At 33.5% G+C, this 22,181-nt stretch overlaps 1 protein-coding gene across 1 annotated transcript in view; it reads left to right on the top strand.

Annotated features, from left to right (window-relative positions):
- Nucleotides 1-22,181, top strand: part of St8sia4 (ST8 alpha-N-acetyl-neuraminide alpha-2,8-sialyltransferase 4) — an 82,577-nt gene that overhangs the window by 36,275 nt on the left and 24,121 nt on the right. The window contains exon 4 of the mRNA XM_021170320.1: nucleotides 5,388-5,681. Within this exon, the coding sequence (XP_021025979.1) occupies nucleotides 5,388-5,681 (294 nt within the window). The remainder of the gene's footprint in view (nucleotides 1-5,387; nucleotides 5,682-22,181) is intronic.

Genomic DNA, 22,181 nt, shown 5'->3' with positions numbered 1-22,181 from the left:
GCGGTAAGAGAACAAAGGAATGACAGAAGTGAGAGAGACAAGGAGGGGCTGAACTGAACAGCCACTTTTAATGTGAGCTGCAATCTTTTCTGTTGTTAGGTAACTGGGGAGGAGTTTAGCCTGAAGGTCAGAAGCTTGGGACATTGCCTACATGACTTCTAGCCATGCTTCTCTTGTGGGAGCTGTGGGGGGCAGTAACTTAAACAGGAGCCAGAGTTCTAGGAGCATGAGAGAACTTCCATCCCATGTAGGTAAATTATGATCACTGGGTCCCAGGGTTCAGCATCTCAGCTCGACTGGAGACCAGCCTGTCTGTGCATAGCCCAATGCCCCACAGTCTTCAATGATTAATTCTGTACATAATATAAACTTGAAAATTAAGCAACTGGAGTGGATAAACAGATGGCTAAGTGAGCGACCCATATTTTGGTTAGGTATTGGTAATATCTAACCAGGGTCTATCTATAGATATCTATAGATATTGGTAATATCTAGCTATATTTGGGGTCTATCATATCCATGGTCATCAAAACAGCTAGGGAGGCATTTTGAACACAGTGCTGAGTTTGAATACTGAGCTCTCAATGAATGCATAAATGACAAGTGCCCTACTTATTTAGATTGTAGGAAGAGAATATAAGCAAAACATCGAGGTTGACAAATCCACAATGCACTTTCTTATCAAGGAGTTCCATAATTCTTTAGAATTCAAACAGGTAGCAAGCATCGTTTTCTTCATGGATTATGTGGTAAATAGTTTATATAGCCTTGAAAAAATGAAAACATTTTCACTTAACATGAGGTGTGTAGAAAAACAATCATATAAGTGTGGGATCACAGAAGAGAATTCAAATTCTTAATGTCAGAGTTATCCTCACTCCTGCCAATGCTATATCAATGATGTAGGACCAGCCCCAACAGAGAACTTACAAATTAAGATCTGTTGTGTATATATCTGTTTTAGTTTTCATTTGTTGAAAATAAATGGGAAGCACAAAATTTGATTTGATTAAAGACAAAGGAACTCACAGTTATTAACTGCTCATATCTGCACACAGTAGTTTGGCTGAAAAGAACATCAACAACAAAAAGAGAGTTTCATTTTGAAACTGGCCAACATTAAGGATGTTAAGAATAATCTGAGTAACTTTACAGAGCAGTTCATAAATTTCTGAGTCACCTTCTGTTTTGTTCTGAAAGCTTTGGTTTCAAAGAAGATATTTCAAAAAACTGAAGCTTTTTACTGAGAAAACAGTTACAGCCTTTCTCTCAGCAAATGAGCTGCTCACCATTGTGGACTAGTCCATTGAAATGCTGTGGAGAAGCTCCGGAGGTTCAGTAGAGTGGCTTATTTACAATTTCTTTGAATGTACCACATTTTGCTAATTACATAGCTAGATATCTGGTTTATCCTTGTAGTCATTTGTCACCTACACGTAGACATGGTTCTATTCTTCATTTCCAGTAGACTAAAAGCATGCTACTCACTCCCAGAAGAGTGACAAATTGCCCTTTTCTTGCCAACACAAGCTACATTCTATGATGTATCTTTCTGTCTTATTTTCAGTACATTTACTGTCATTCTTCTTGAAGTCTTATGGGGCTATGTTCAAGTTGGCAAAATACTATACATGAATTTATTATTTATTCTTCCATCCCTAGTTGTTCTTCCATGGTTTTATTTTTGATGTTATGATAAAATGACGTCTTTCTTCTTCTCCTTTGCTCCATCCAAACTCTCCTATAAACCCCTCCCTGATTTTTTTCATACCATCACTACTTTGGTTTATTAACTCATTAGAAGTATATTTGTAAGGATGCATATATTCCTAGATATAACATGCTAAGTCTGTGTCGTGCTACTCATATATCTGCTTTCAGAGCTGGCCATTTGGAATTGGAATAAGATTGGTGTGTTCTTTTCTAAAGATGACTATGTCCCCCACTGCCTGCATTCCTACAGTTATTTATGTAAGGATGAGGCCACTTCCATCCACTCTAATATTTCTATTGGTATTGTTCTTCTCATCTCATGTTTAAGCAGTCATGCTGGTGAGATCTCATGAGTATATCTGTTGACATTACTAGGAGACACAGTGTTCTTTAAGTAAGCACCGTCCTCATTTAACTATATTTAGTTGCATTTAAATTTATATGTTTTTCCTCTAAGATCAATCCTTTTCTCAAACAAACAAACAAGTAAACAAACAAAAACATATTATAGGATTCTCTTTGCTTCCAAAGTAGAAAGTGTTTTCAATTAGTACTAGCTCTAATTGTTGAATTTCTTTTAAACACTTAACTGAATTTTAAGTTTCTGTTCAAACTTACCATTTTTTACTTATTATTAATCTTCTGAGAATTTTGCACAAGGGATTTTGATCTTTCTGACCCTGTCTCCACTCTTAGATATACTCTCCCTTCAGTATCCACCCAACCTTGGGCCCTTTTCCCCATCTATAAAGTCTAATTTGCACTATTCTTATATTCTTTTTATGCGGCCTTCCACTGTATGGTGGCAGACTTACCAAGTGCAATATGCTTAAGGAACTGATATTCCTCTCCAAGCAGCTATCAGTTGAAAATAGCTCCTGGGGTAGGAATTTGTGCCAACTTTTCCTCTCCATTATAGGATTTATCTGGCTTGAGCTTGCATGGGGCTTGTTCATGCTCTTCCAATTGCTGAGTTCAGAGTGCAGCTGCCCTACTATGGCAGGAGGACAATATTTGCTTTTATTTATCCATCATATCTAGGTCTTAGAAACTTTTTCTTCTTCTTTTATGACCCTTAGTACCGGAAGGAGGGCATGTGATATAGATGCTACATGTAGGGCTGAGCATGCCACAGTCCCTTATTCTGTGTATCTTGTCCAGTTGTAGATCTCTGTGGTAATGACAATCTACTTCAGAGAGTTGCCTCTCCAACGAGAGTTCAAAGATGCATTAATCTATGGGTATCAGGGTTAGATTGCACAAGTTAGTTAAACATTATGCCCATTTACCATACACATGCCCAGGTAATCATGTATGTAAACCAATTTTAGCTTGTGTTAAAATAGTGGATGTTGGGGAGTATTGGGATGAGATGAGGGAATTTTACCCTGTAAGAGAATATACACATAGAGTAAATCATTAGTTTCTTCCTAATAGATGATTTAACAGTTTAGTTTTTTTTTACTCTTTTCAGCATAATTGGTCCTGATTATTTTTATATTATTAATATCATGAAGAAAAGATGCTATTTATAATGAGAAAGAAGTGCTCTGATTTTTGTGGATTTTTCCCATTTCTTTATATATATTTTAGCAGTGACATAAGTATGTTGTCATCTCTTATGACAAGGTCACGCCAATTTTACTCTTAATGTATATCCTTGGATGTTACATGAGGTATTATCTATAGTAATAAAATACTTAGAATACCATTTTCTCTATAGAAGCCATATACATATTATAACCAGGTTGATTAAGAGTTTAGCTTATTTTTTATATTGGTATGCAGCCAGTGTTAGAGCTTCGGATACTTCTGTGGACATTTGATATCTTAGTTTTTGAGAGGTAGGGGTAGAAGGATCTGGAGTGGCTACCCTCTACAATAGATATGTTAAAAGCTAAAAGTGTTTATATTAGTGTTTAAGGACAATGTGTGGACTAAACTACTGTGGAGCCAGTAAATCCAAACAAATAATAATCAGATGCTCACTAACCCATGAATATCATGACAGGGTACTTTCTTCATAGGTGTTCACATTAGGATATGTCAGTGAACTATGTTTTCTGTTCCTATGTTTAGCACCCTTCAGATTCCTATTAACTTGAGTTTTAGTATTTCAGTACTAATAGCTTTTCAGGACTATCCTATTCTTACTGCCTTTGTTATAAGGGAAATGATTGCTATATCTTCTCAATTAGTGCCATGTAATAAGAAAAGCTAACATCTCTATTATATGATTAGTGTGAAAAATGATATATACATAAAAAACTTAAATTTCTAATATGCAAATAATATTTGTTTTCTCTTTCCCTCTTAACAGCTAATGCTGGATAATAAAGATTTTACTTAGTATGATGATAATAAAGATTTTACTTAGTATGATGAGGTGGAAAAGATTTATTATTATAGGCAAAATTGTTAAGATCTATGAAAAAATATATATTAAGAGATATATGGAAGGACGTACAAGATGATAATTTTACAATAGTACACACATTTTCTTCTTTAATTAAAGTAAAAATTGTTTGAAAATTTCATTAATGCAACAAAATACACAGGAAAAGAAATATAATCGCTCCAAACTAATGAGCTATACTACCCTACATTCATTCTTTTGAGAGATTGATAAAAAGAGGGAAAATATCTTTTATGTATGTGTAGGTTTGTTTTCATGAATATGAAGATTGGATACATTTGAAAGACCTTTTTCTTTTACAGACAGTTAAGTCTTGTTTGAAGAAATTTTCATTTACAAACTAATGAAAACATACATTCAAGGAAGCTACAATAAGCTTATTTAAAGATATCTCAAGTCGAGTATCCACGATTAATATGAAAGAGTTAATAGAGTCACAAATCAGTTGGGCACATATTCAAGAAGCTATCTATAGTTATCTTTCAATACACAGATGAGATCATATCACATGAATAAAATTAGGTATAGGATGTTTTTATAGCATATTGATCCTATGGACAAAGTCAGAAACACAGAATCCTTGCCTTTTATCCATGTGCACACAGGGATGCAGATGACCCTGGAATGCAGGAACCTACAGAATCCAGAGGAATAGCAAGGGAAATCTCTGAAAGGCAGGCTAAAGACATCAATTCCATTTTCTCATTTTCTTCAATGTAGGCCTCCTGAAGGCAATTGTAAATATATTTGTGGACAGTACTGCAAAAATAATCTCCTTTATCTCAGAGTATTAAAAACTCAAAATGATTCAGGAACATCCAAGAATGTTGAAAAGACTCAAACCTGGCAAACAAGACAGATATGACCAGCAAGTTCATTGTGTTTTCTTTACTTATACAGCAAGCGGTTAAGATTTCCTTCTGCATAGCAACAAAGTCTCTATGCACTCACCATTATAAATTCATTTATTATGAACTGCTAATGTATGGATTTGTGAAGACAAACAAAAAGTAACAGATTGGATAAATGGAGCTCTACTGGGAGTTAGCATCTTTATTGAAAGTAATATTTCTAACATTTTGTTTACTTAATTTACATGTAAATTTACCAGGCAGATTAATTGGGGAGATTTGGTTTTGTTTTGTTTTTCTACTGCCTATTGATGAAAACCTGATGGCTCCTTGTTCTTCATGAGCACGCTGTTTTATGGGTGAATTTTTCATATTTATTTTCCATTTTTCCATTAATTTTTCCTCAGGTGCAATCTAGCTCCTGTGGTGGAGTTCGCTGCTGATGTGGGGACTAAATCAGATTTTATTACCATGAATCCATCAGTTGTGCAAAGAGCATTTGGAGGCTTTCGGAATGAGAGTGACAGAGAAAAATTTGTGCATAGACTCTCCATGCTGAATGACAGCGTCCTTTGGATTCCTGCCTTCATGGTCAAAGGAGGAGAGAAGCACGTGGAGTGGGTTAATGCATTAATCCTTAAGAACAAACTGCAAGTGCGAACTGCCTATCCATCACTTAGACTTATTCATGCAGTCAGAGGGTAAGTGGCTGGAAAGGACCAGTCTGTCCTTGACACAATAGAACGTGTAACTAAAGAGTGTCTCTGAGAAAAGGAACACCGCTAAATCTTCAGAAATAAACAACGTTTTCATTATAATGAGTTCTATATTTTCAAATATGCATTTTATGTACTTAGTCTTTCTGCTCAACCACATTGAAAAAACAGATTGCTGAATTTGACATTCGCGCCTGCTCATGAACAGACTACTGATTTTGGGTTTTTTTCCTGCAATAAAAGATAATAAGAATGCATAGTAAAATTGGTGATTTAGAATGACAGGCTGCAACCAAAAGTCTAAGAGTCTGGTAGGAAATGTGATGGACATGCAAGCACTAGCCTTGTTTGAAGAGCAAATAAGGTATATCTGTAGCTAAGAATTCAAGTAGTAGGAGATGTCCATCTCAAGGTACCATTTCCGTTTCAATATAATATTTTGTAATTAAAGCCATATAAGGAATAATCTATTGCTTAAGTATGAGAGATGACGAAAAGGCCAAGGGTATTTATGTACACAGTATGTTAAATAAATAGAGCAAAGATAGATATTTCTGTAGGCTTAGGAATGTGCTTTAAGCACCACATATTATAAATAAAAAAATCAATGCAGGCCTTGTTGGTGAACGCATGGGCCTATGTCATTCCAATAACATTGTAACAGAGCATTTTGGTTAGGGATGTGTAATTTCCCCCTCACGTTCACAAGGCTTCAAAGGTAGGCTTGTGATTTGAAAACATGATAATAATTGTAATGATTAATAAAATGAGAGATGGGAAAAAGCTGGAGAAAAGACAGGCTGGAGTGACAAATAATTTAGGATTTGGAGGGAGAGGAAGGGAAACAAAGAAGGAGAAGGAGGTAGAGGCTGAGAGACACAGTCATAAGACAGGAGAGAAGGGGAAGGAGGAAGGGGCAGAGTATGGGGAGATGACATGAGTATGCACAGAGTCCATTGTGAGCACAGAAAAACAGGCTGCGAATTCAAGTTGGGATATGGCTGTATCAAGAACAATGTCATTTCTGAATTTGAGATGGCACATCTTTCAGTTGAACAAATAATTTAATTACTTTGCTCATAGAAAAACAAAGATATACCGTGAACATGGTACATATGGAAAACAACAACAAAAACAAACCTAAGTTTAGAATAACAAATAAATATAGTGATAGAATTTTTTCCCTTTTTTTATTAGATATTTTCTTTATTTACATTTCAAATGCTATCCCCAAAGTCCCCTATACTCCCCCACCTTGTTCCCCACTACTCCTGCTTCCTGGCCCTGGCATACCCCTGTACTGGGGCATATAATCTTCTCAAGGCCAAGAGCCTCTCCTCCCATTAATGGCCTACTAGGTCATTTTCTGCTACATATGCAACTAGAGTTACTGGTTAGTTCATTGTTGTTCCTCCTAGAATTTCTAAAAGAGAAGTAAACATCTAAATTCAGAGTTAAAGTAGCCTTCTTTGAATAATAGAAACCATGTTCAAATGGTTTCATTTTATTTTTAATTTTTGTTCTTTAATATTTCCCTGCAAAGGTTCACCATTTCCTGTTTAGCCTCAAGGTTTCCATACACCATACTTTTCTGTTCACAATTAAATTTGTCATGATTGGATCAAGTTATTCAACAGTTACTACTGTATTCACCTAGCCGTGAATACACACACACACACACACACACACACACACACTTAGATTATAACTAAGGTAATATTTATTTCTAAATGTGTAAATATTCTTTGATTTAAAAAGTTGACCCAAAAGAATGGCATATCGTTAGCAAAGAGTAGAATAAGAATATATTTTGTTATAAACTCATATTATCATATTATTCTGAAAAAGAGATCTCTTTCTATATATAGCTACATATCGTCCAGTGATAGATGATCGGGGCTAAAAAGCATATATTCAACTCCCTGATTCAAGAAACCATAAAGGAATTTTAATAGAACCACTAAATTAAAATATAATCAGTAATATCTGACTAATATATTTTTAACCCAATAGCAAAAGCAGAACCCAAAAGAGGAGTCACAGTTGAAGTTACTAGCCAGTTAGAAACACATGTACTTAAAAATACTAATGGAAGCATTTATGGATACTTTCATGGGTTAACTTTGTTTTCTTTGTGTGCTCAAAACCATCTGCTACCTCCCACACTGGCCTGTAACTCCTGGGGTCACCCAAGTTATTCTCCTGCCTCACCTTTCTAGTAACTAAGAAAACCAGCACATCTATTTAACCTTGTACAAACATTCAAATGTAAAAAACTAAAATAAAATAAAAATAAATGCCAGTTATTTTTACTTCAAGTATAAGTATTTTATGTTTCATCTTATTTACTTTAGTACCATAATGACTTTGAAAAGTAATTTAATAATTAATGAGTGCTGCCATCCAAAGGACTTTAAGATAAAACTTGTAGATACAAAGTGTGACATGTTAAATTGCGATTACCATGTCTTATCCAGTTGACTGGTGTGCTTGTTGACTTTGCTGGAAGGTGTATCACTGTGTTCTTATTCATATAATGGGGTATCCTCCAGTAAGGTAAAGAGATTGACTCCCGGAAGGTGGCATGCATATAAACTAGTTCTGGGGTATCCAATCATCTTTCAATTAGCACAGAAACTTACACACATGGTGTGTCAAAAGTAAATTCATTTATGGCATTATAAAACTAATATTACTGGTAGGGAATCATTTCAACATAGTTTTATGAAGCTAGAGCCCAGAAAAAGAATAGTAAAATACAAACACTAACAAGCCAAGAATGAAAATCACTGACAAAAGAATATGTCACGCCTGAAATTAACAACATCAAACTCCAAAACATCTGTTAAGTCTTACTTATTTCCGAGCACTTACTGGCTTAGTCCTACTGGCTTAGTAATCTGAAAACCCCATGATAAAAAGCGTTAACAAAATAGTTTCAGATCCTCTGTTGCTTACTGGGGTTGAACTATTGGTGAAAGGTTACGGGGCCAGAGCACACATTTTTAGAACATAACTATGACTCTGACGTGTGAAGGCTTTTCTTAGTGCCATCGTTCAACATGAACATGTGTACGTGATAATAGACCTCAAGATTCCTGAAGCTAAGGATAACTTGGAAATCACCACGGAGTCAGATTTCAGTATTTAAATTTTATCCTATGAAAATAGTGAAACTGCTAACTTTACACACTGACTTAATTCTTGGTTTGTTTCTCACACCAAAAAAATCAAAGTATTGACACACAAGGATAGGGTTAGAATTTGTTGAAATGTATGATGATTTTGAATGTCATATGAAGTGAAGTCAGAGGAAAATATAGCAAACTCTTGCAAAACAATGAAAGGATAATGTAAGAGATGAACAAATCTGAATTAAAATCTAATGGCTGTCAGTTTACTGGGCAGGAATAAGGAAAATCAACTATATAATTTTTCACATTTCACTAAGTGCAGAATTTTAATTTTAAAGTCTTAATCATCACTTGTTAACTCACAATGGCATTTTAAAGATGGAAGTTTATATAAACATGTGGGGGAGAGTAAGATAAAATTTAATTAATGTCTCTTAGAGTCATTGTGAATTTTTTTCAAATAAGATTTTTTTAGAGAGAGAATATTTTAGAATTTTTTAAAGGAATTTTGTTTTTTAGGAATATGTAACACAGCCCTGCTGTTTTGGGATAAAACTGTTTATGACTTTAACTATCAAAGTTTACTGATTGTAAACTCTAAATCTCTGAACATAGGATATGTAAGAATGTCAAATTATGCTCACTTTTGTGCTAAGTCTTTTTAAATATTCTCAGGAATTCCTTGGCTTTAGCCTCTTAAAAAGGCTATTGAATTTTTTGTTGTTTTTAATTATGAAACCATATGCATCTTTCATAAATATTTTCATTTAAAGTCTATTTTGGGTTTCTCTTAAGAGTCCTTGCCTCAAAAGGATGGTTCATTCACTTCAAAACTATTACTAAGTTAAACTATTCAATGTTTTTCCCATGGTTAATGAGATGTATTTATTCACACATACATGTATACAAACTTGTGCATGTATAAACACATAGAAGTTAATATACATATGTAATGTATGTATATTAATTATATTTATATGCATATAAAAATAAATATATTTATATATACATATATATACATAAATATATATATATATATACATATACATATATACATACACACACTCATACACACAGACAAATAAACAGAGAGATGCTAGGCAGATAGATATGTTGTTCCTGAGTTTAGTCCTCCCGTGAATATCTATAAAAAGTAAGTTTTAAAAGATCATATCTCTATGTATAAACATAAATCTGTTGAAAAGTCAACACACGAAGCATACTATTTCTAACATAGATATTAAAATGCAGTAAACATGTTTTAAAAAATTAAGTATACATTCTTTCCATAAGTATAGCATTAATAACACAATATAGTATAAGTAATATGCTAATATATTTTATATGTTAATTCTATTTTACATAATATAGTAATACTGGAAATGCTGAAGTAGTAGAATTTTCAGTTAGAAGAAAGATTGTGCTATACAACAAGGCTGTACAGCATGAAAAATGAGACTCTACCTAAATCACAACACATATGAAACATAGTGTCAATGTTCAGTAAATTCCCTTAGTTATGATACATTGCCAACTCAAATGCACTCTTGAATTTCTCCCAGTTCTCAGAAATTCATTTTGTCCATTTCAGATATATAACAAAAATCCCTCTGACATTTCATAATTATATTATTTTTATTGTAATTGTTTACTTGAACTTATTTCTGGTCATTTCATCTTGTGTTTAAAACATATTCTTTTATATTAGTTATTCAATTGACTAATTTTTTAAAATTATTTTCTCCTGCAGCATAGAACATGTTATTCTCACTCATGTACAGTTGTGTCAACTGCATTGGTCTTTCTTGTTTTACATATTTCTTCACATAAAATTATGTTGAAGATGACAGCTTTATTTTAACATTTTCAGGAATTTTACAGGGCAATTGATGTATTCCTTTGTCATCTACTCTTAAAAATGCCAATATTGCTAAATTATAAATGTCACAGGAACATAGTTCTTAGCTAAAGTAGGAGAAAAAAATTAAGTTAGGAGAAAGAAAGCATAGACCATTTCTGCCCCCAGATCCCTACAGAAGTTATCCTTGTGCTGTAAATTATCAAAGGAGAAAAAAAAAAGATACAGTACTTACTGTGCTAGAACCCATGAGAGTTATAGGTTTTAACAGTAACAACAAAAACAATTTCCACATACCTTACATAATCAAACTTATTTTCCAATTTTACTAATGACACCTATTTCACATTTCTGTTATTGAGTTTGTCTTTCAGATGTGGCAATCTGCCCACGTAAACATGTGCAAAGATTGATGAAATACTGTGTGGATATAAGGCACTTCTCTCTGGAAAAAGTGGCTTCACTTTAGAAGTTTGAATCAGGCCAGATCCCAGCAGAGTGTCCAATCGAGCATAGGCAGAAATATCTCCTAGATACGCCTGAGGAATTCACTGTAGGCATTCAAAACAGATTGTTTTGGAGTGTTAAATAAATTCAAAGTCACTGAAAGGAAAAATTCTTGGGAAAGGAAAACATTCACTCCAAGTAATTTCTGAAAATGGCTTCCTTGTTTTTATTGTAGCTGGTCCTAAACATTCCCATATGGCTTCCATTTTGACCCATGTGGAGGAGGATAGCTATATTTCTTCATAATACATGTGCCATAGCTTAATATTTTTTGATTAGCAAGGCAATGATAGTTGGTGGTTTAAATTAAAGACAGTTTCTATGGATAAATATCTCCATTTCTCTGTGAATATTCAGTATGCATACATGAGTAACAACCTTTCCTAATGAATTAATCTAGTTATACTTTAGGCACATTATTATTTCTTTGCAGCTACCATAATTTACACTACACTAGGAAATATGACAATATAAATGTCTTATATGTGAAAAGACACTCACAGTGGGTGGAGTCAATGTGAACAAATTGTGAATGACATAGTTTTTAAACTCCTACTCATTTCCCACTGGGACTATAAGAAATCATATTTTATTTGGGAAGAAATTCTACTTATACAATTTATTTATATAGAGAGAAACTTTCAATGTACATTTTTGTTATGCAAATATCCTGAGCCACTTCCTGGATATTCCTTGTCCCTCTGCTCTATGCCAAGTTTGGGTTCTCTTTGTTAATCTCAGCTTAATAGTTCCATTGAACACACATTTTGTCTCTGATTCCTTTCCCAGGAATGGCTTGAGTTCTGTTTCTCTAAGTTCTTCTCACAAGGCATACTTGTCCTTTTTATAGTTTGTCATTAAAATGGGTTACTACTTTTCATAAGAGCAGGGATTCATTGACTCATATCTCTAAATACAAATAGGAAACTTTAAGTTGTCTGTACATATGTTTCATTGGATATGGGCCATCCAGGTAGAGATGAGGATGTTGTCTTTAAAAAGGCCAAACATATACACAACCAGCACTTTGAAATTTGGCTGGGAGTTGTCTATAGAGCAATTAAGGATAGAACAAAACTAATAAAAGTGAGGGGATCACTTACTTTTTAATCTACATAGAATTATCAATTATTTTCTCCTTGGATAATTATAGTGAAGAAGAGGAAAACTTTCCTTCAAAGGCTTATATTCAAATAATGAGAACCAATTATCATATTCTGTCAGTAATTCAATTAATAAATCTGATATGGATCAGTTTGGTCCAAGTATATAGTCAGGTGTAAAATTGATGATTACTCAAACTTATCTTCCTATGGTAATACAGTGGTAAAATTTAAGAGCAAATTATGATTAAAAACTTAGTGGATGTATTTAAGCTTCACAATATATCATAAGAATAACAGAAACTTTACCCATGAAGTCTCACAAGTATGATGCTTAAACATGAGTGGTCAATGATGAGAGCATTAAGCACTAACAAGGAAAGGCCAAGGCCATAAGTCCTCAATCTCAGGCAAATAACTACAAGTTTCTAAGGAAGCTCGAGAGAGGGAGAAACAGTGTTCTTCAGTAACTAGCAGAACTAACTATTCAATACCAAAATGTCAGCCCTGAAAACATACATACAAGAATACAAATCAAACTTCACCAAATAGTTTGTACTTACATATTGAAGATCACCCATAGGCATGCATGTGCTTGCACACACACACACACACACACACACACACACAAAGTCAAAAGGAGACCTTGATTTTTTTCTCAAATTTCTTGGCTGCAATTTAGTAATCAGAGAAGAGGTTATTTGAAAGAACTACAAGAAACAGATGAATTTGGTTCATAAGTTATATTCATTACATGATTTTGCTTTTATGCTGTCTTTCTACCGTTTTTCACTCGTTTTTTTTTCTTTTCTTATGGAAAAGAATTTTTTTTCATAAGTATATTGCAATCATGGTTTCTTATCCATAATGTCTTCAAGATCCTTCCCATCTCCTCACTCATCTTACTTCAAGCCCTTTCTTTCTCTGTCTTTAGAAAGAAAACCAAGCCATCCTTCTACTAGTACAAGTCACTTTTCTAATAACAGTAAAGTTTACAAACAACCCTAGAAACTCCCATGTTTCTCTAAACTCTTGGGAAGAAGGAGGAACAATAATGTGTAGATGGAACATTGAATTAATCTGCACAGCTAGTCTAATTTATATGTAAGTGGGTGTTTAGCATCCTTGGAACATTCATATGCACATTAAATTATCAGTTACGGGGTTCAAGCAAACAGCAAAATGTATCTAATGATCGTATGTAATGGGCATAAGGATGTACTGCATAAGTATATTAAAAGGGATTATGGGTCAAGCATCCAACAAGTCTTTTTAAAGTAGCAGTTTAGGAGGTGGTTCAGTGAAAGAGTACTCGGAATGCTTTTAGTTTCAATGATAGAATTACTACCTAAACTTCATATATATGAGTTGTGAAATGTAAATTACTTATAAAACATCCATAGTAGAGAGTCATTAAGTTGGGGTACAAGGAAAATAATTGCAAAGGCCTTTTGGATATATTTGTGTGGTTTGAGTGTAAGACACTGAAAGTATATGGAGGTCCTGGCTCTTCAGATTCCCATTCCTGGTAACAATTCTGACAATGTCCAACTGCAGACAACTCTTTCACAGGCATCGAGGTGGGATTCTGTTCCAGAAGCACATGAGTAATAAATCAGTCTCCTGTTCTAAGAAAATAAGCAAACACTTGGTGCATTTTGCTTTCACAGGTCTCAACACAGCAGTAATATTGATAAATTATATCCCGTTGTTAAGAATTTTAGTTTTGATGAGAGTGTCAGTCAAATGCTAGTGGCCTAAACTGTCAGTTACAAAGTCCAAGCTCTGCCTTACTTTTGTCCCCCAAGTACTCCCAGAATGACCTTGTGGGTGAGTCAAATGGCGGAAGATGTAAGGTCTGGAAGGACGGTCCCTCCCTTGCTGGTCAGTTCTTACCAAGCCTTACTGCTTTAGTTTCAGACTGTGTAGATTTTCATTGTCAGTATCAGATTGCTTCCATAGTGAATGCAGATTACGTTGCTTGAAGCACACTCCGGTAAAGAAACACTGTTCTTCAACATCAGCACTGGGATCTGCTCACTCTTCTGCAGAACACAAAGGTGGAAAGCGGCATGTCACACAATAACTAAGAATTTGTCGGAACATGACGCATACAGAGTCTCTTTAATCAGTTCTGTGGACAATGCTTCCTTTGACTTTATGACAGTTTTTCTTTTGTTTGTTTTTGAGATCGTTTTTCAATCCTGTTTGTCTCTTCCCTTTGCTTCCTTCAAACCCTCTCAAGTATCTTTCTCTGTACGCTCTGAAATTCACTGCCTCTTTCTCTCATTAATGTAATATATACATATATAAAATAAGAAGTATATTGCATATATTATATATTTATTCATTATGAATTATATGAATTATATATATATTCATAAGAAAACATATTGAGTCCATATAAGGTTACCTATATGTTTACAGGGGCAATCATTTTTAATGGATAATTATTAAGTGTGCTCTACCCATGAGAGGTCTCCAACTTTACTCAGTTGCCTGTAGTTCTTTGTGTAGCGTTCAGGCCTCCTGGGATTTTTCTCATTCAGTTTGCCATATTCATTGATAACTTTTTATTTAGTTCACATTTAGGCAGTAAATATCAATAAAACTTGTCAGAACTATTTAAATATTAATATCAAGAATTGAGTTTAGGTTGGGCGTGGTGGTGCATGCCTTTAATCCCAGCACTTGGGAGGCAGAGGCAGGCGGATCTTTGAGTTTGAGGCCAGCCTGGTCTACAGAGCGAGTTCCAGGACAGCCAGGGCTACACAGAGAAACCCTGTCTTGGAAAAAAGAAAACAAGCAAAACAAAACAAAACAAAACAAAACAAAACAAAAAGAATTGAGTTTAGACTCAAATTGTCTTGTTAGAGATTCAAAATCCACTTGTACAAACTGCAAAGGTGAATAGCTACAATTATTAAATGGTTACAATTATTAAATGGTTATAGTTCAGCATTTGGAACAGGAGAACCAATGCTATATTATTAACATTTTCAAAGTTCAGTTTAATAGAAAATAATGTATTTTTCTTTTCTCAAATTTATTTTATTTAAAGTGAGATGATTTATTGCATGTAAGTTCTAATTTAATTCTACGTTGCATTGAAGATCTTATTACTCTCAATAGAGTTTATAAGGTCACGGAAATCTCATTGTCACATATAAAATATTTGCATACCAAACATTGATCTGAAATATGTTTCTTAGATAAGCTTGAAACCATTATACAGAATTCATTAATGTTTGAGGAAAATATCTTAGTCTATAATTTTATTTGTGAAGCGTAAACCTTCTTTTATAAGTTTAGGGAGTTTACTGACGTATCCCATTGCCTCCTAGCCCATCATGTAAGAAAAGTTCCCACAAGCAAAGATCTGCACTGCTAACATTTTATAATTACTGAGATGACTAATGCTTTTCTTTCTTTTTTTTTTCTGAAAAAATATGCCTATATCAAAAATGTTGCTAAGATACTTATTTTACAGGAAATATTTGATATAGATATATTTCTAGAAATTATTTACCATGTACAAAGTGATAAAAAATGATATTTTTCTTTAAAAAGAATCACTGCAGTGGTAAAAATACTTGATTCCCAAACATTCATATATTATAAAAGGGTACACCCCTGCTACATAGCATGGCCATTTCTTGACTAGAAAGATATAGATGGCTTCTTTGGCCAGGAGCTGTGACTGGTCTGAACCTTCAAGGAAGATAACAAATTTATGTGCTTTCACAAGTGACAGAATTCTCAGATTGACAGAGCAGCTGCTTATGCAAGGAGTGGGGAAGGTAATTTGGGACTGCTAGTTTAAGGGACTTGGCGAGGACTTGAGTTACATCCTTTGGGATATGTGAGCTCTCACTGGTCAGTGAGTCACAGTGGAGTTTCCAAAGAGGATTAAAGGTCAGATGGCAGTACAGACCAGCATTTGCAGTAATTCCAATTCTGATGCTGTGTCATAACAGTGCACTGAATACTAGTCCTTCTGAATTTAGTATAAAGTATACTGAATACTAAAATTCCCCATATACTAAAATGCCTACGATTGAAGGTATTTAATGCTACATCCTCAAGTTTATGCTTCAAAGAGTAATAAAAAAAAGGAGTAATAAGACCAAAAACAAAAGAACAAACAAACAAAAAACCAAAACCAAAACATACATACACATAAAAAACAAAAACAAAAAACAACTGGAGAGGAACATCTTTTGAAATACTTGTAGCTGAAAATGTGTGACCAAGGTAGATTTATGAATCCCACTTCTCTCTCGACTGTGATGTATGGTGGGTTTGGCATTTCCTCTTTCTGGTTTTCTCATTTAACTTTGTTTACAGAGGAAATACATCCTTGGAGTGCTCACTATGACAGTCTGATAATGAGGAAGCATGCTGTCCTTGCCAGGGAAACATGCAAAAGCCATTGTAAAGAGGAAAATGGAAAACCTATTTTTTCCTTATGCTATTCTCTGGGATCTGTACAATGAGGTCGTTGATGAAGATGAGGGCTTTACATCCTGAAGAAATGCAGGGATCACAGTATTCTGAGAGTTTCCAATAGAGCTGAATAGAAAAGGCATTTATTTAGACAAAAATCTGTTATAAGTTGATGCCACCCAGAGCTGGGAGTGTATGATGCTGGCATCCAGAATCCTCCCCAGCAGTTTGGGTTAGTATGCCATTTACATCCACCAGGCATGACGGACGTGACTAAGCAACATAAGTTGCTTGGGGGAATTTTGCTACCACTTGAATGATCTTGACCTTTTGAGATGGGACTTCCTAAGCTGGCTGTTGATGATATTAGGGAACATTTACATAGCTTGTTATTTGTTATACTCAGACATTGGAAAGTAGTTCTGCAATCTTTCAAATTCCCCCATCATTTACCTTAAGAAAACTCAAGAATTCATCACATGTGTGAGTGTGGGTGGGAATATGGTCATACAATCATACCACGTACCTCAGACTTACATGTTAAGGACCCTGTAGTAACCACTGTTCTCCGCAAAACAATATAAAATGTCTTGAAATGTTAAATGAGACGAGAAAAATGTATAAATGCTTAAAACACCTGAGAGCATTCAAAGACAATAGTTTATTGTAGTAGTTATATGAGTTGTCACCATTGCTAAGGGTGAATATAAAATGTGGGAAGAACAGTTCAGGATAACGGAGGGATAGTTTTAAAATATAGTTATGTTGAAAATATTAATATATCATTGCTTTGTAAATACATCAGTACCCTATGCACAGCTGATGAATATATAGAGAACTTTCAAATAATTCAAAAATAGAATGTGAATGGTTATTTTTTTCCAACTAAAAAAGAAATAGCTCAATTTTGATCACTGTGTTCTGAAGCATTTCATTAAATCCAAGTTCATTTATCTGCTTAGACATTCAGCTGACGTCTGCAGAGCAAAATCAAGCTCTCTTTTGGAGAACTGATGGATAGTGTACTGTGCTATTCATGGAACTCAACCCTCCCTCATTGGAAATAATTTTCTGTAAATGAAATTAAAGACAAAGTAAGAAGCTTACAGTGTTTAATTGTTCAGAGAGCAAATAGATTTTATATAATAACTAAATAGCCATTCTTACACTTTGTCAGTCAAAATTTTTCAGAATAAATAAAATTTTCTGTATATGGAATATACTTTAGCATTATTATAATGGTTTTATTGATTGAGTTTATGTCTAAGAAGTTTGGTAATTATGACATAGTGTAAGAAAAAAATCACAGATTTTTTTGGGTGTTTGTTGAAATAACATAGTGTCAATTTTGTTTTCTCTTGTAAATATATAGAATTGAAACAAATATTCATGATGACAGAGTTGAGGAAGTTTCTAGAGAATGTATCATAAACACCCTCAATCTGAGTTTCTAAGTTGGTGACTTTGAACTCAATTTTAGCAATACCAAGAAGTAATCTTTATTTTTCAATTGTATTAACCTAAGTTCAATTGCAAGTCTCTAAGAAAATACTTGCAGTGGTGTGCCTTTTAGCTCAGTGCTTAATTGGAATGCTTTTTGTTCTCGTCAGTAATCCAGCTGTATAAGAAAATAGTGTTTGCACTTGAACCATCAAAGAAATGTCTAGGTATTATTCATGATTAAGAAAGATTTTAAATATGTTATTATTCAACATCTACTCAACATTTGTATTTCATTGGTAGAAATTTAAAGCATATAGTATTGATTGTCAATAATCTCCCTGATTGATTCCCCAGAAGTCCTCTACTCACATTTGGGTCCTTTTTCTACTTACAGAACAAGAGTTACATACCAATCATTCACATTTTAATTTCAATCTGCTAACATATTTAATAGCACAGGTATTTTTACATGAACTAATCGACATTAGAGAATCCCATAGTTTTAAAAAGAAATGTCAGTTTCTAATTACTCTAATAAAATCAGAATATATTCATGACAGAAATGAGGCAGAGTTAATATGCAATGTTTTACATGTTGGCATATGCACCTTCCTGGTCTGTCTTTATACCAGATGAATCACATATCCAAGTTCTGTGAACATGCATTCACTTATTCTGTATTTGGGGGGATCTTATTTTTTGTTTAATGGCATCACATAATCCTTGGGATGGTTAGATAATTATTAAGTATAGAAATACAATATCTTTGTCTACTATACACCTATTTTTACACAAATGTAGAAAGCATGATGTTAATGGGTTACAGAAAGTTAGGCAGCATCAACATCCTCAATCGAATTTTCCTTGAGGCAACAAGTGACAGTGACTATTTGCCAATGAGCTCTCTGGTGTAAAAGAAAAATCTAGACTTATAATATTAGCTCATTCATACTTCCAATGCTCCTAGCATGTCTGATTTACATTAAATACAAAATAGTTTCCAAATTTCCAGAAAAAAAAAGTTGACAGCTGCTTTGTGAATGATTGAGGGCAAGTACCAGGACCAGAATATATCTGTGTCAAGGAGAACCTTGAATGGGGTAGTGAAGCCCAAATGAATGTATTGTTATGAATAATTACTTCTATTGTTTGGCACTCTATCAGATATATCTATTTTACTTATTAGAATTTTTATTATGTCTGTTATCATAGCTCAGATTGGCTAGCAGAAAAGCCCTGGCCAACTGATTTCTGGGAATGAAAAGTCAGTCACTTTTATTTAATTCTTGTCTTTGGTTTATTATGCTAATCACATATAAGACGCATAATGAAAATTGTATATACTAATCCTTAAAAAGGAGTCTTTAAGTGTTATTGACTAAAGGAGAAGAACTTAAATTGTTCCCTCTGCTAGTGTACTTGGCCTAGGTACATGCTCTTGGTTAGATTTTAAATTTTATGTTGTTTCTTCTAATCCTATTATTTATATTTTACTATTTTATAATCTACAAAATCTTAAGGATTCATAATCATCCTTAAACACGTATTTCAGACATTTTAGTTATTGTATTATACATACTTGAAATGATTTTTTGATATGCTTTTTGATTTTGCTCTAGAAACATGATTGTTGTGACATCATCAGCCTTCATAATATGCAAATTTACCTACACAATTTTAAAATTTTAATTTCTTAAGGACTTATCCTGAAATCAAATACAGTAGTGAATATGGTTCAAGATTCCCTTAGAAAATAAAATTATTGTTTTCTTTACTTAGACCTAAGCATGTTGGAAGGAAAACTGTCTGTGATATATTTCCATACAAATAAGTATAATTTTTAATTAATGATAATACATAAAAATATGCCAACTATCTACTACATAATATATAGTAGCTTTCACTTGTGCATACATTTATATCTTGCATACAGGTATTACAGTTTTATAATATTAGCTCTAAAATAACTCTATTTTATATATATATGTAAATATTATATTTTAAATTTAAGAGCTCTAATAATAATTTTATAAGATAAATTTTTAGAAGGTAGTGATATTTGTGCCCAGTGCAGATGCTGAACAGTTTTAAGAGCACACAGTTTTATTGTTGTGTTAATTAAGACTCTTGTCTGCTTATGGATCCTTTGAGTTGTATTGTAAATAACATTTTTTCCTCATTCTACAATGAAATTATTCACAATACAAATGAGTTTGAATCATATTGATTACTATAATATTTAAAATAAATATATTTAAAAAGCTCACAATTACTCTATTTTTCTTTACCCTTCATTCATATTTTATCATCTGTTTAATGTAGTATTTGGGAGAATTTTACCCATTAATATGCTATATTGCTTAATTTCTCCCCTCAATTCTCTAGCTCCTACAATGACTTCCACTCCCTCTTAAATTTGTTTTATCAATCCTAAAGCAAAAAAAAAATTTTTTGATTGATTGATTTTTTTCCAAACTATGATTTTCCATGAACATGGTAACAATAATGTTGGCTGTTTCATCTACCATGTCTTAAGCTCCTTCTCATCTTTCTGGAAACTGGACCACCACAACCCTTACATCTAAAGCATTTTAGACGTATGAGTGAGAGTCGACATGCTGGGGTTCTGAATTTGTCTAGGAAGCAGAATTTGAAACTGATTTATGAGAGCAAGTGTAAGATATTAACTAGTCTAATATTTTGTTGCATTTTCTAGAAAAAAAATTATAAAGAATATGATATATAAAATGAAGCAGCAAGATTAATGCCCATATCTGATTTTTATCTTCCTCCTCTGTCTTCCTCTTTCCATACCTATTTCTTCTTTGCAAAATAGTTCCCTACTTATTCCTCTTTTTATCTAAGTGGCGAGTGGAATTAATACTCTGAATCTTAAGCCGGGCGTGGTGGCGCACGCCTTTAATCCCAGCACTCAGGAGGTGGAGGCAGGCAGATTTCTGAGTTCGAGGCCAGCCTGGTCTACAAAGTGAGTTCCAGGACAGACAGGGCTATACAGAGAAACCCTGTCTCAAAAAACCTAAAACAAACAAACAAACAAAAAACCTCTGAATCTTGATTTCTCTTAGGTCACTCTGTGTGTTTGTGTGTGTGTGTGTGTGTGTGTGTGTGTGTGAGAGAGAGAGAGAGAGATCACTAATGAGAAAATTTAAAAGGCTTTGCTCCTATGAGCAAAGTCAACAGTCTCTACTGAGAATAGTGGGCTATTTTCACTTGTAATTTGCAAAGAGAGTCTCCAAAATTTTCCCTTTAATAACTCCACGAAACAGTAGCAATTTACTCTCACAGATTTTTCTCTTTTCAGAATAGAAGTGTACACTGTCAAATATCAGTAAAAATACAATTTAGAAATGATGACACCTTCTTAGATGTTCTAATTATATATTTTTCAAACTAATAGCTTAAATTATTTTTATTTATAATTATTATTTATTCCCCTTGAAGATGCAAAAAAGAAATTTTGATTAGGTTATTTTAGTATTTAAATATCAGATTTGGCATTTATCTTAGTAATGTGAAATTTACTAAAGTCCAGACTACACTTACTAAGGAAAAGTATTTGTTTAACTGAAAATACGTTAACTTTTTAACTTTTTTCCAATTTTATTTTGGAAACACTTCATTGTTTTAGGTTTTTAGAAGCATATCTATTGCTACCTTTATTTTATCAGTAATTTGTTTATCAGTGTATCAATATATTTCATAAGTAATCCCAGAATATCACATCTTACATTTTAAGAATTAAATATTTATTTTGGAAATAATATAATGCAAATAAAACAATGTGGCTATCTTAAGATTTATGCAATGCTCCACAGCTATTTGGAGCACAGACTTGGGATAAAGTTCCTTTATTTTCCCAGCTCTGTGGCTTAAAGCTTGCTTCTTCTTCTTCTTCTTCTTCTTCTTCTTCTTCTTCTTCTTCTTCTTCTTCTTCTTCTTCTTCTTCTTCTTCTTCTTCTTCTTCTTCTTCTTC

The sequence above is a fragment of the Mus caroli genome, chromosome 1, assembly GCF_900094665.2.
Source record: "Mus caroli chromosome 1, CAROLI_EIJ_v1.1, whole genome shotgun sequence".
Classification (NCBI taxonomy): Eukaryota; Metazoa; Chordata; class Mammalia; order Rodentia; family Muridae; genus Mus; species Mus caroli.
Note: the sequence above shows the minus strand (reverse complement) of the source record. Positions and strands in the feature narration are given on the sequence as shown.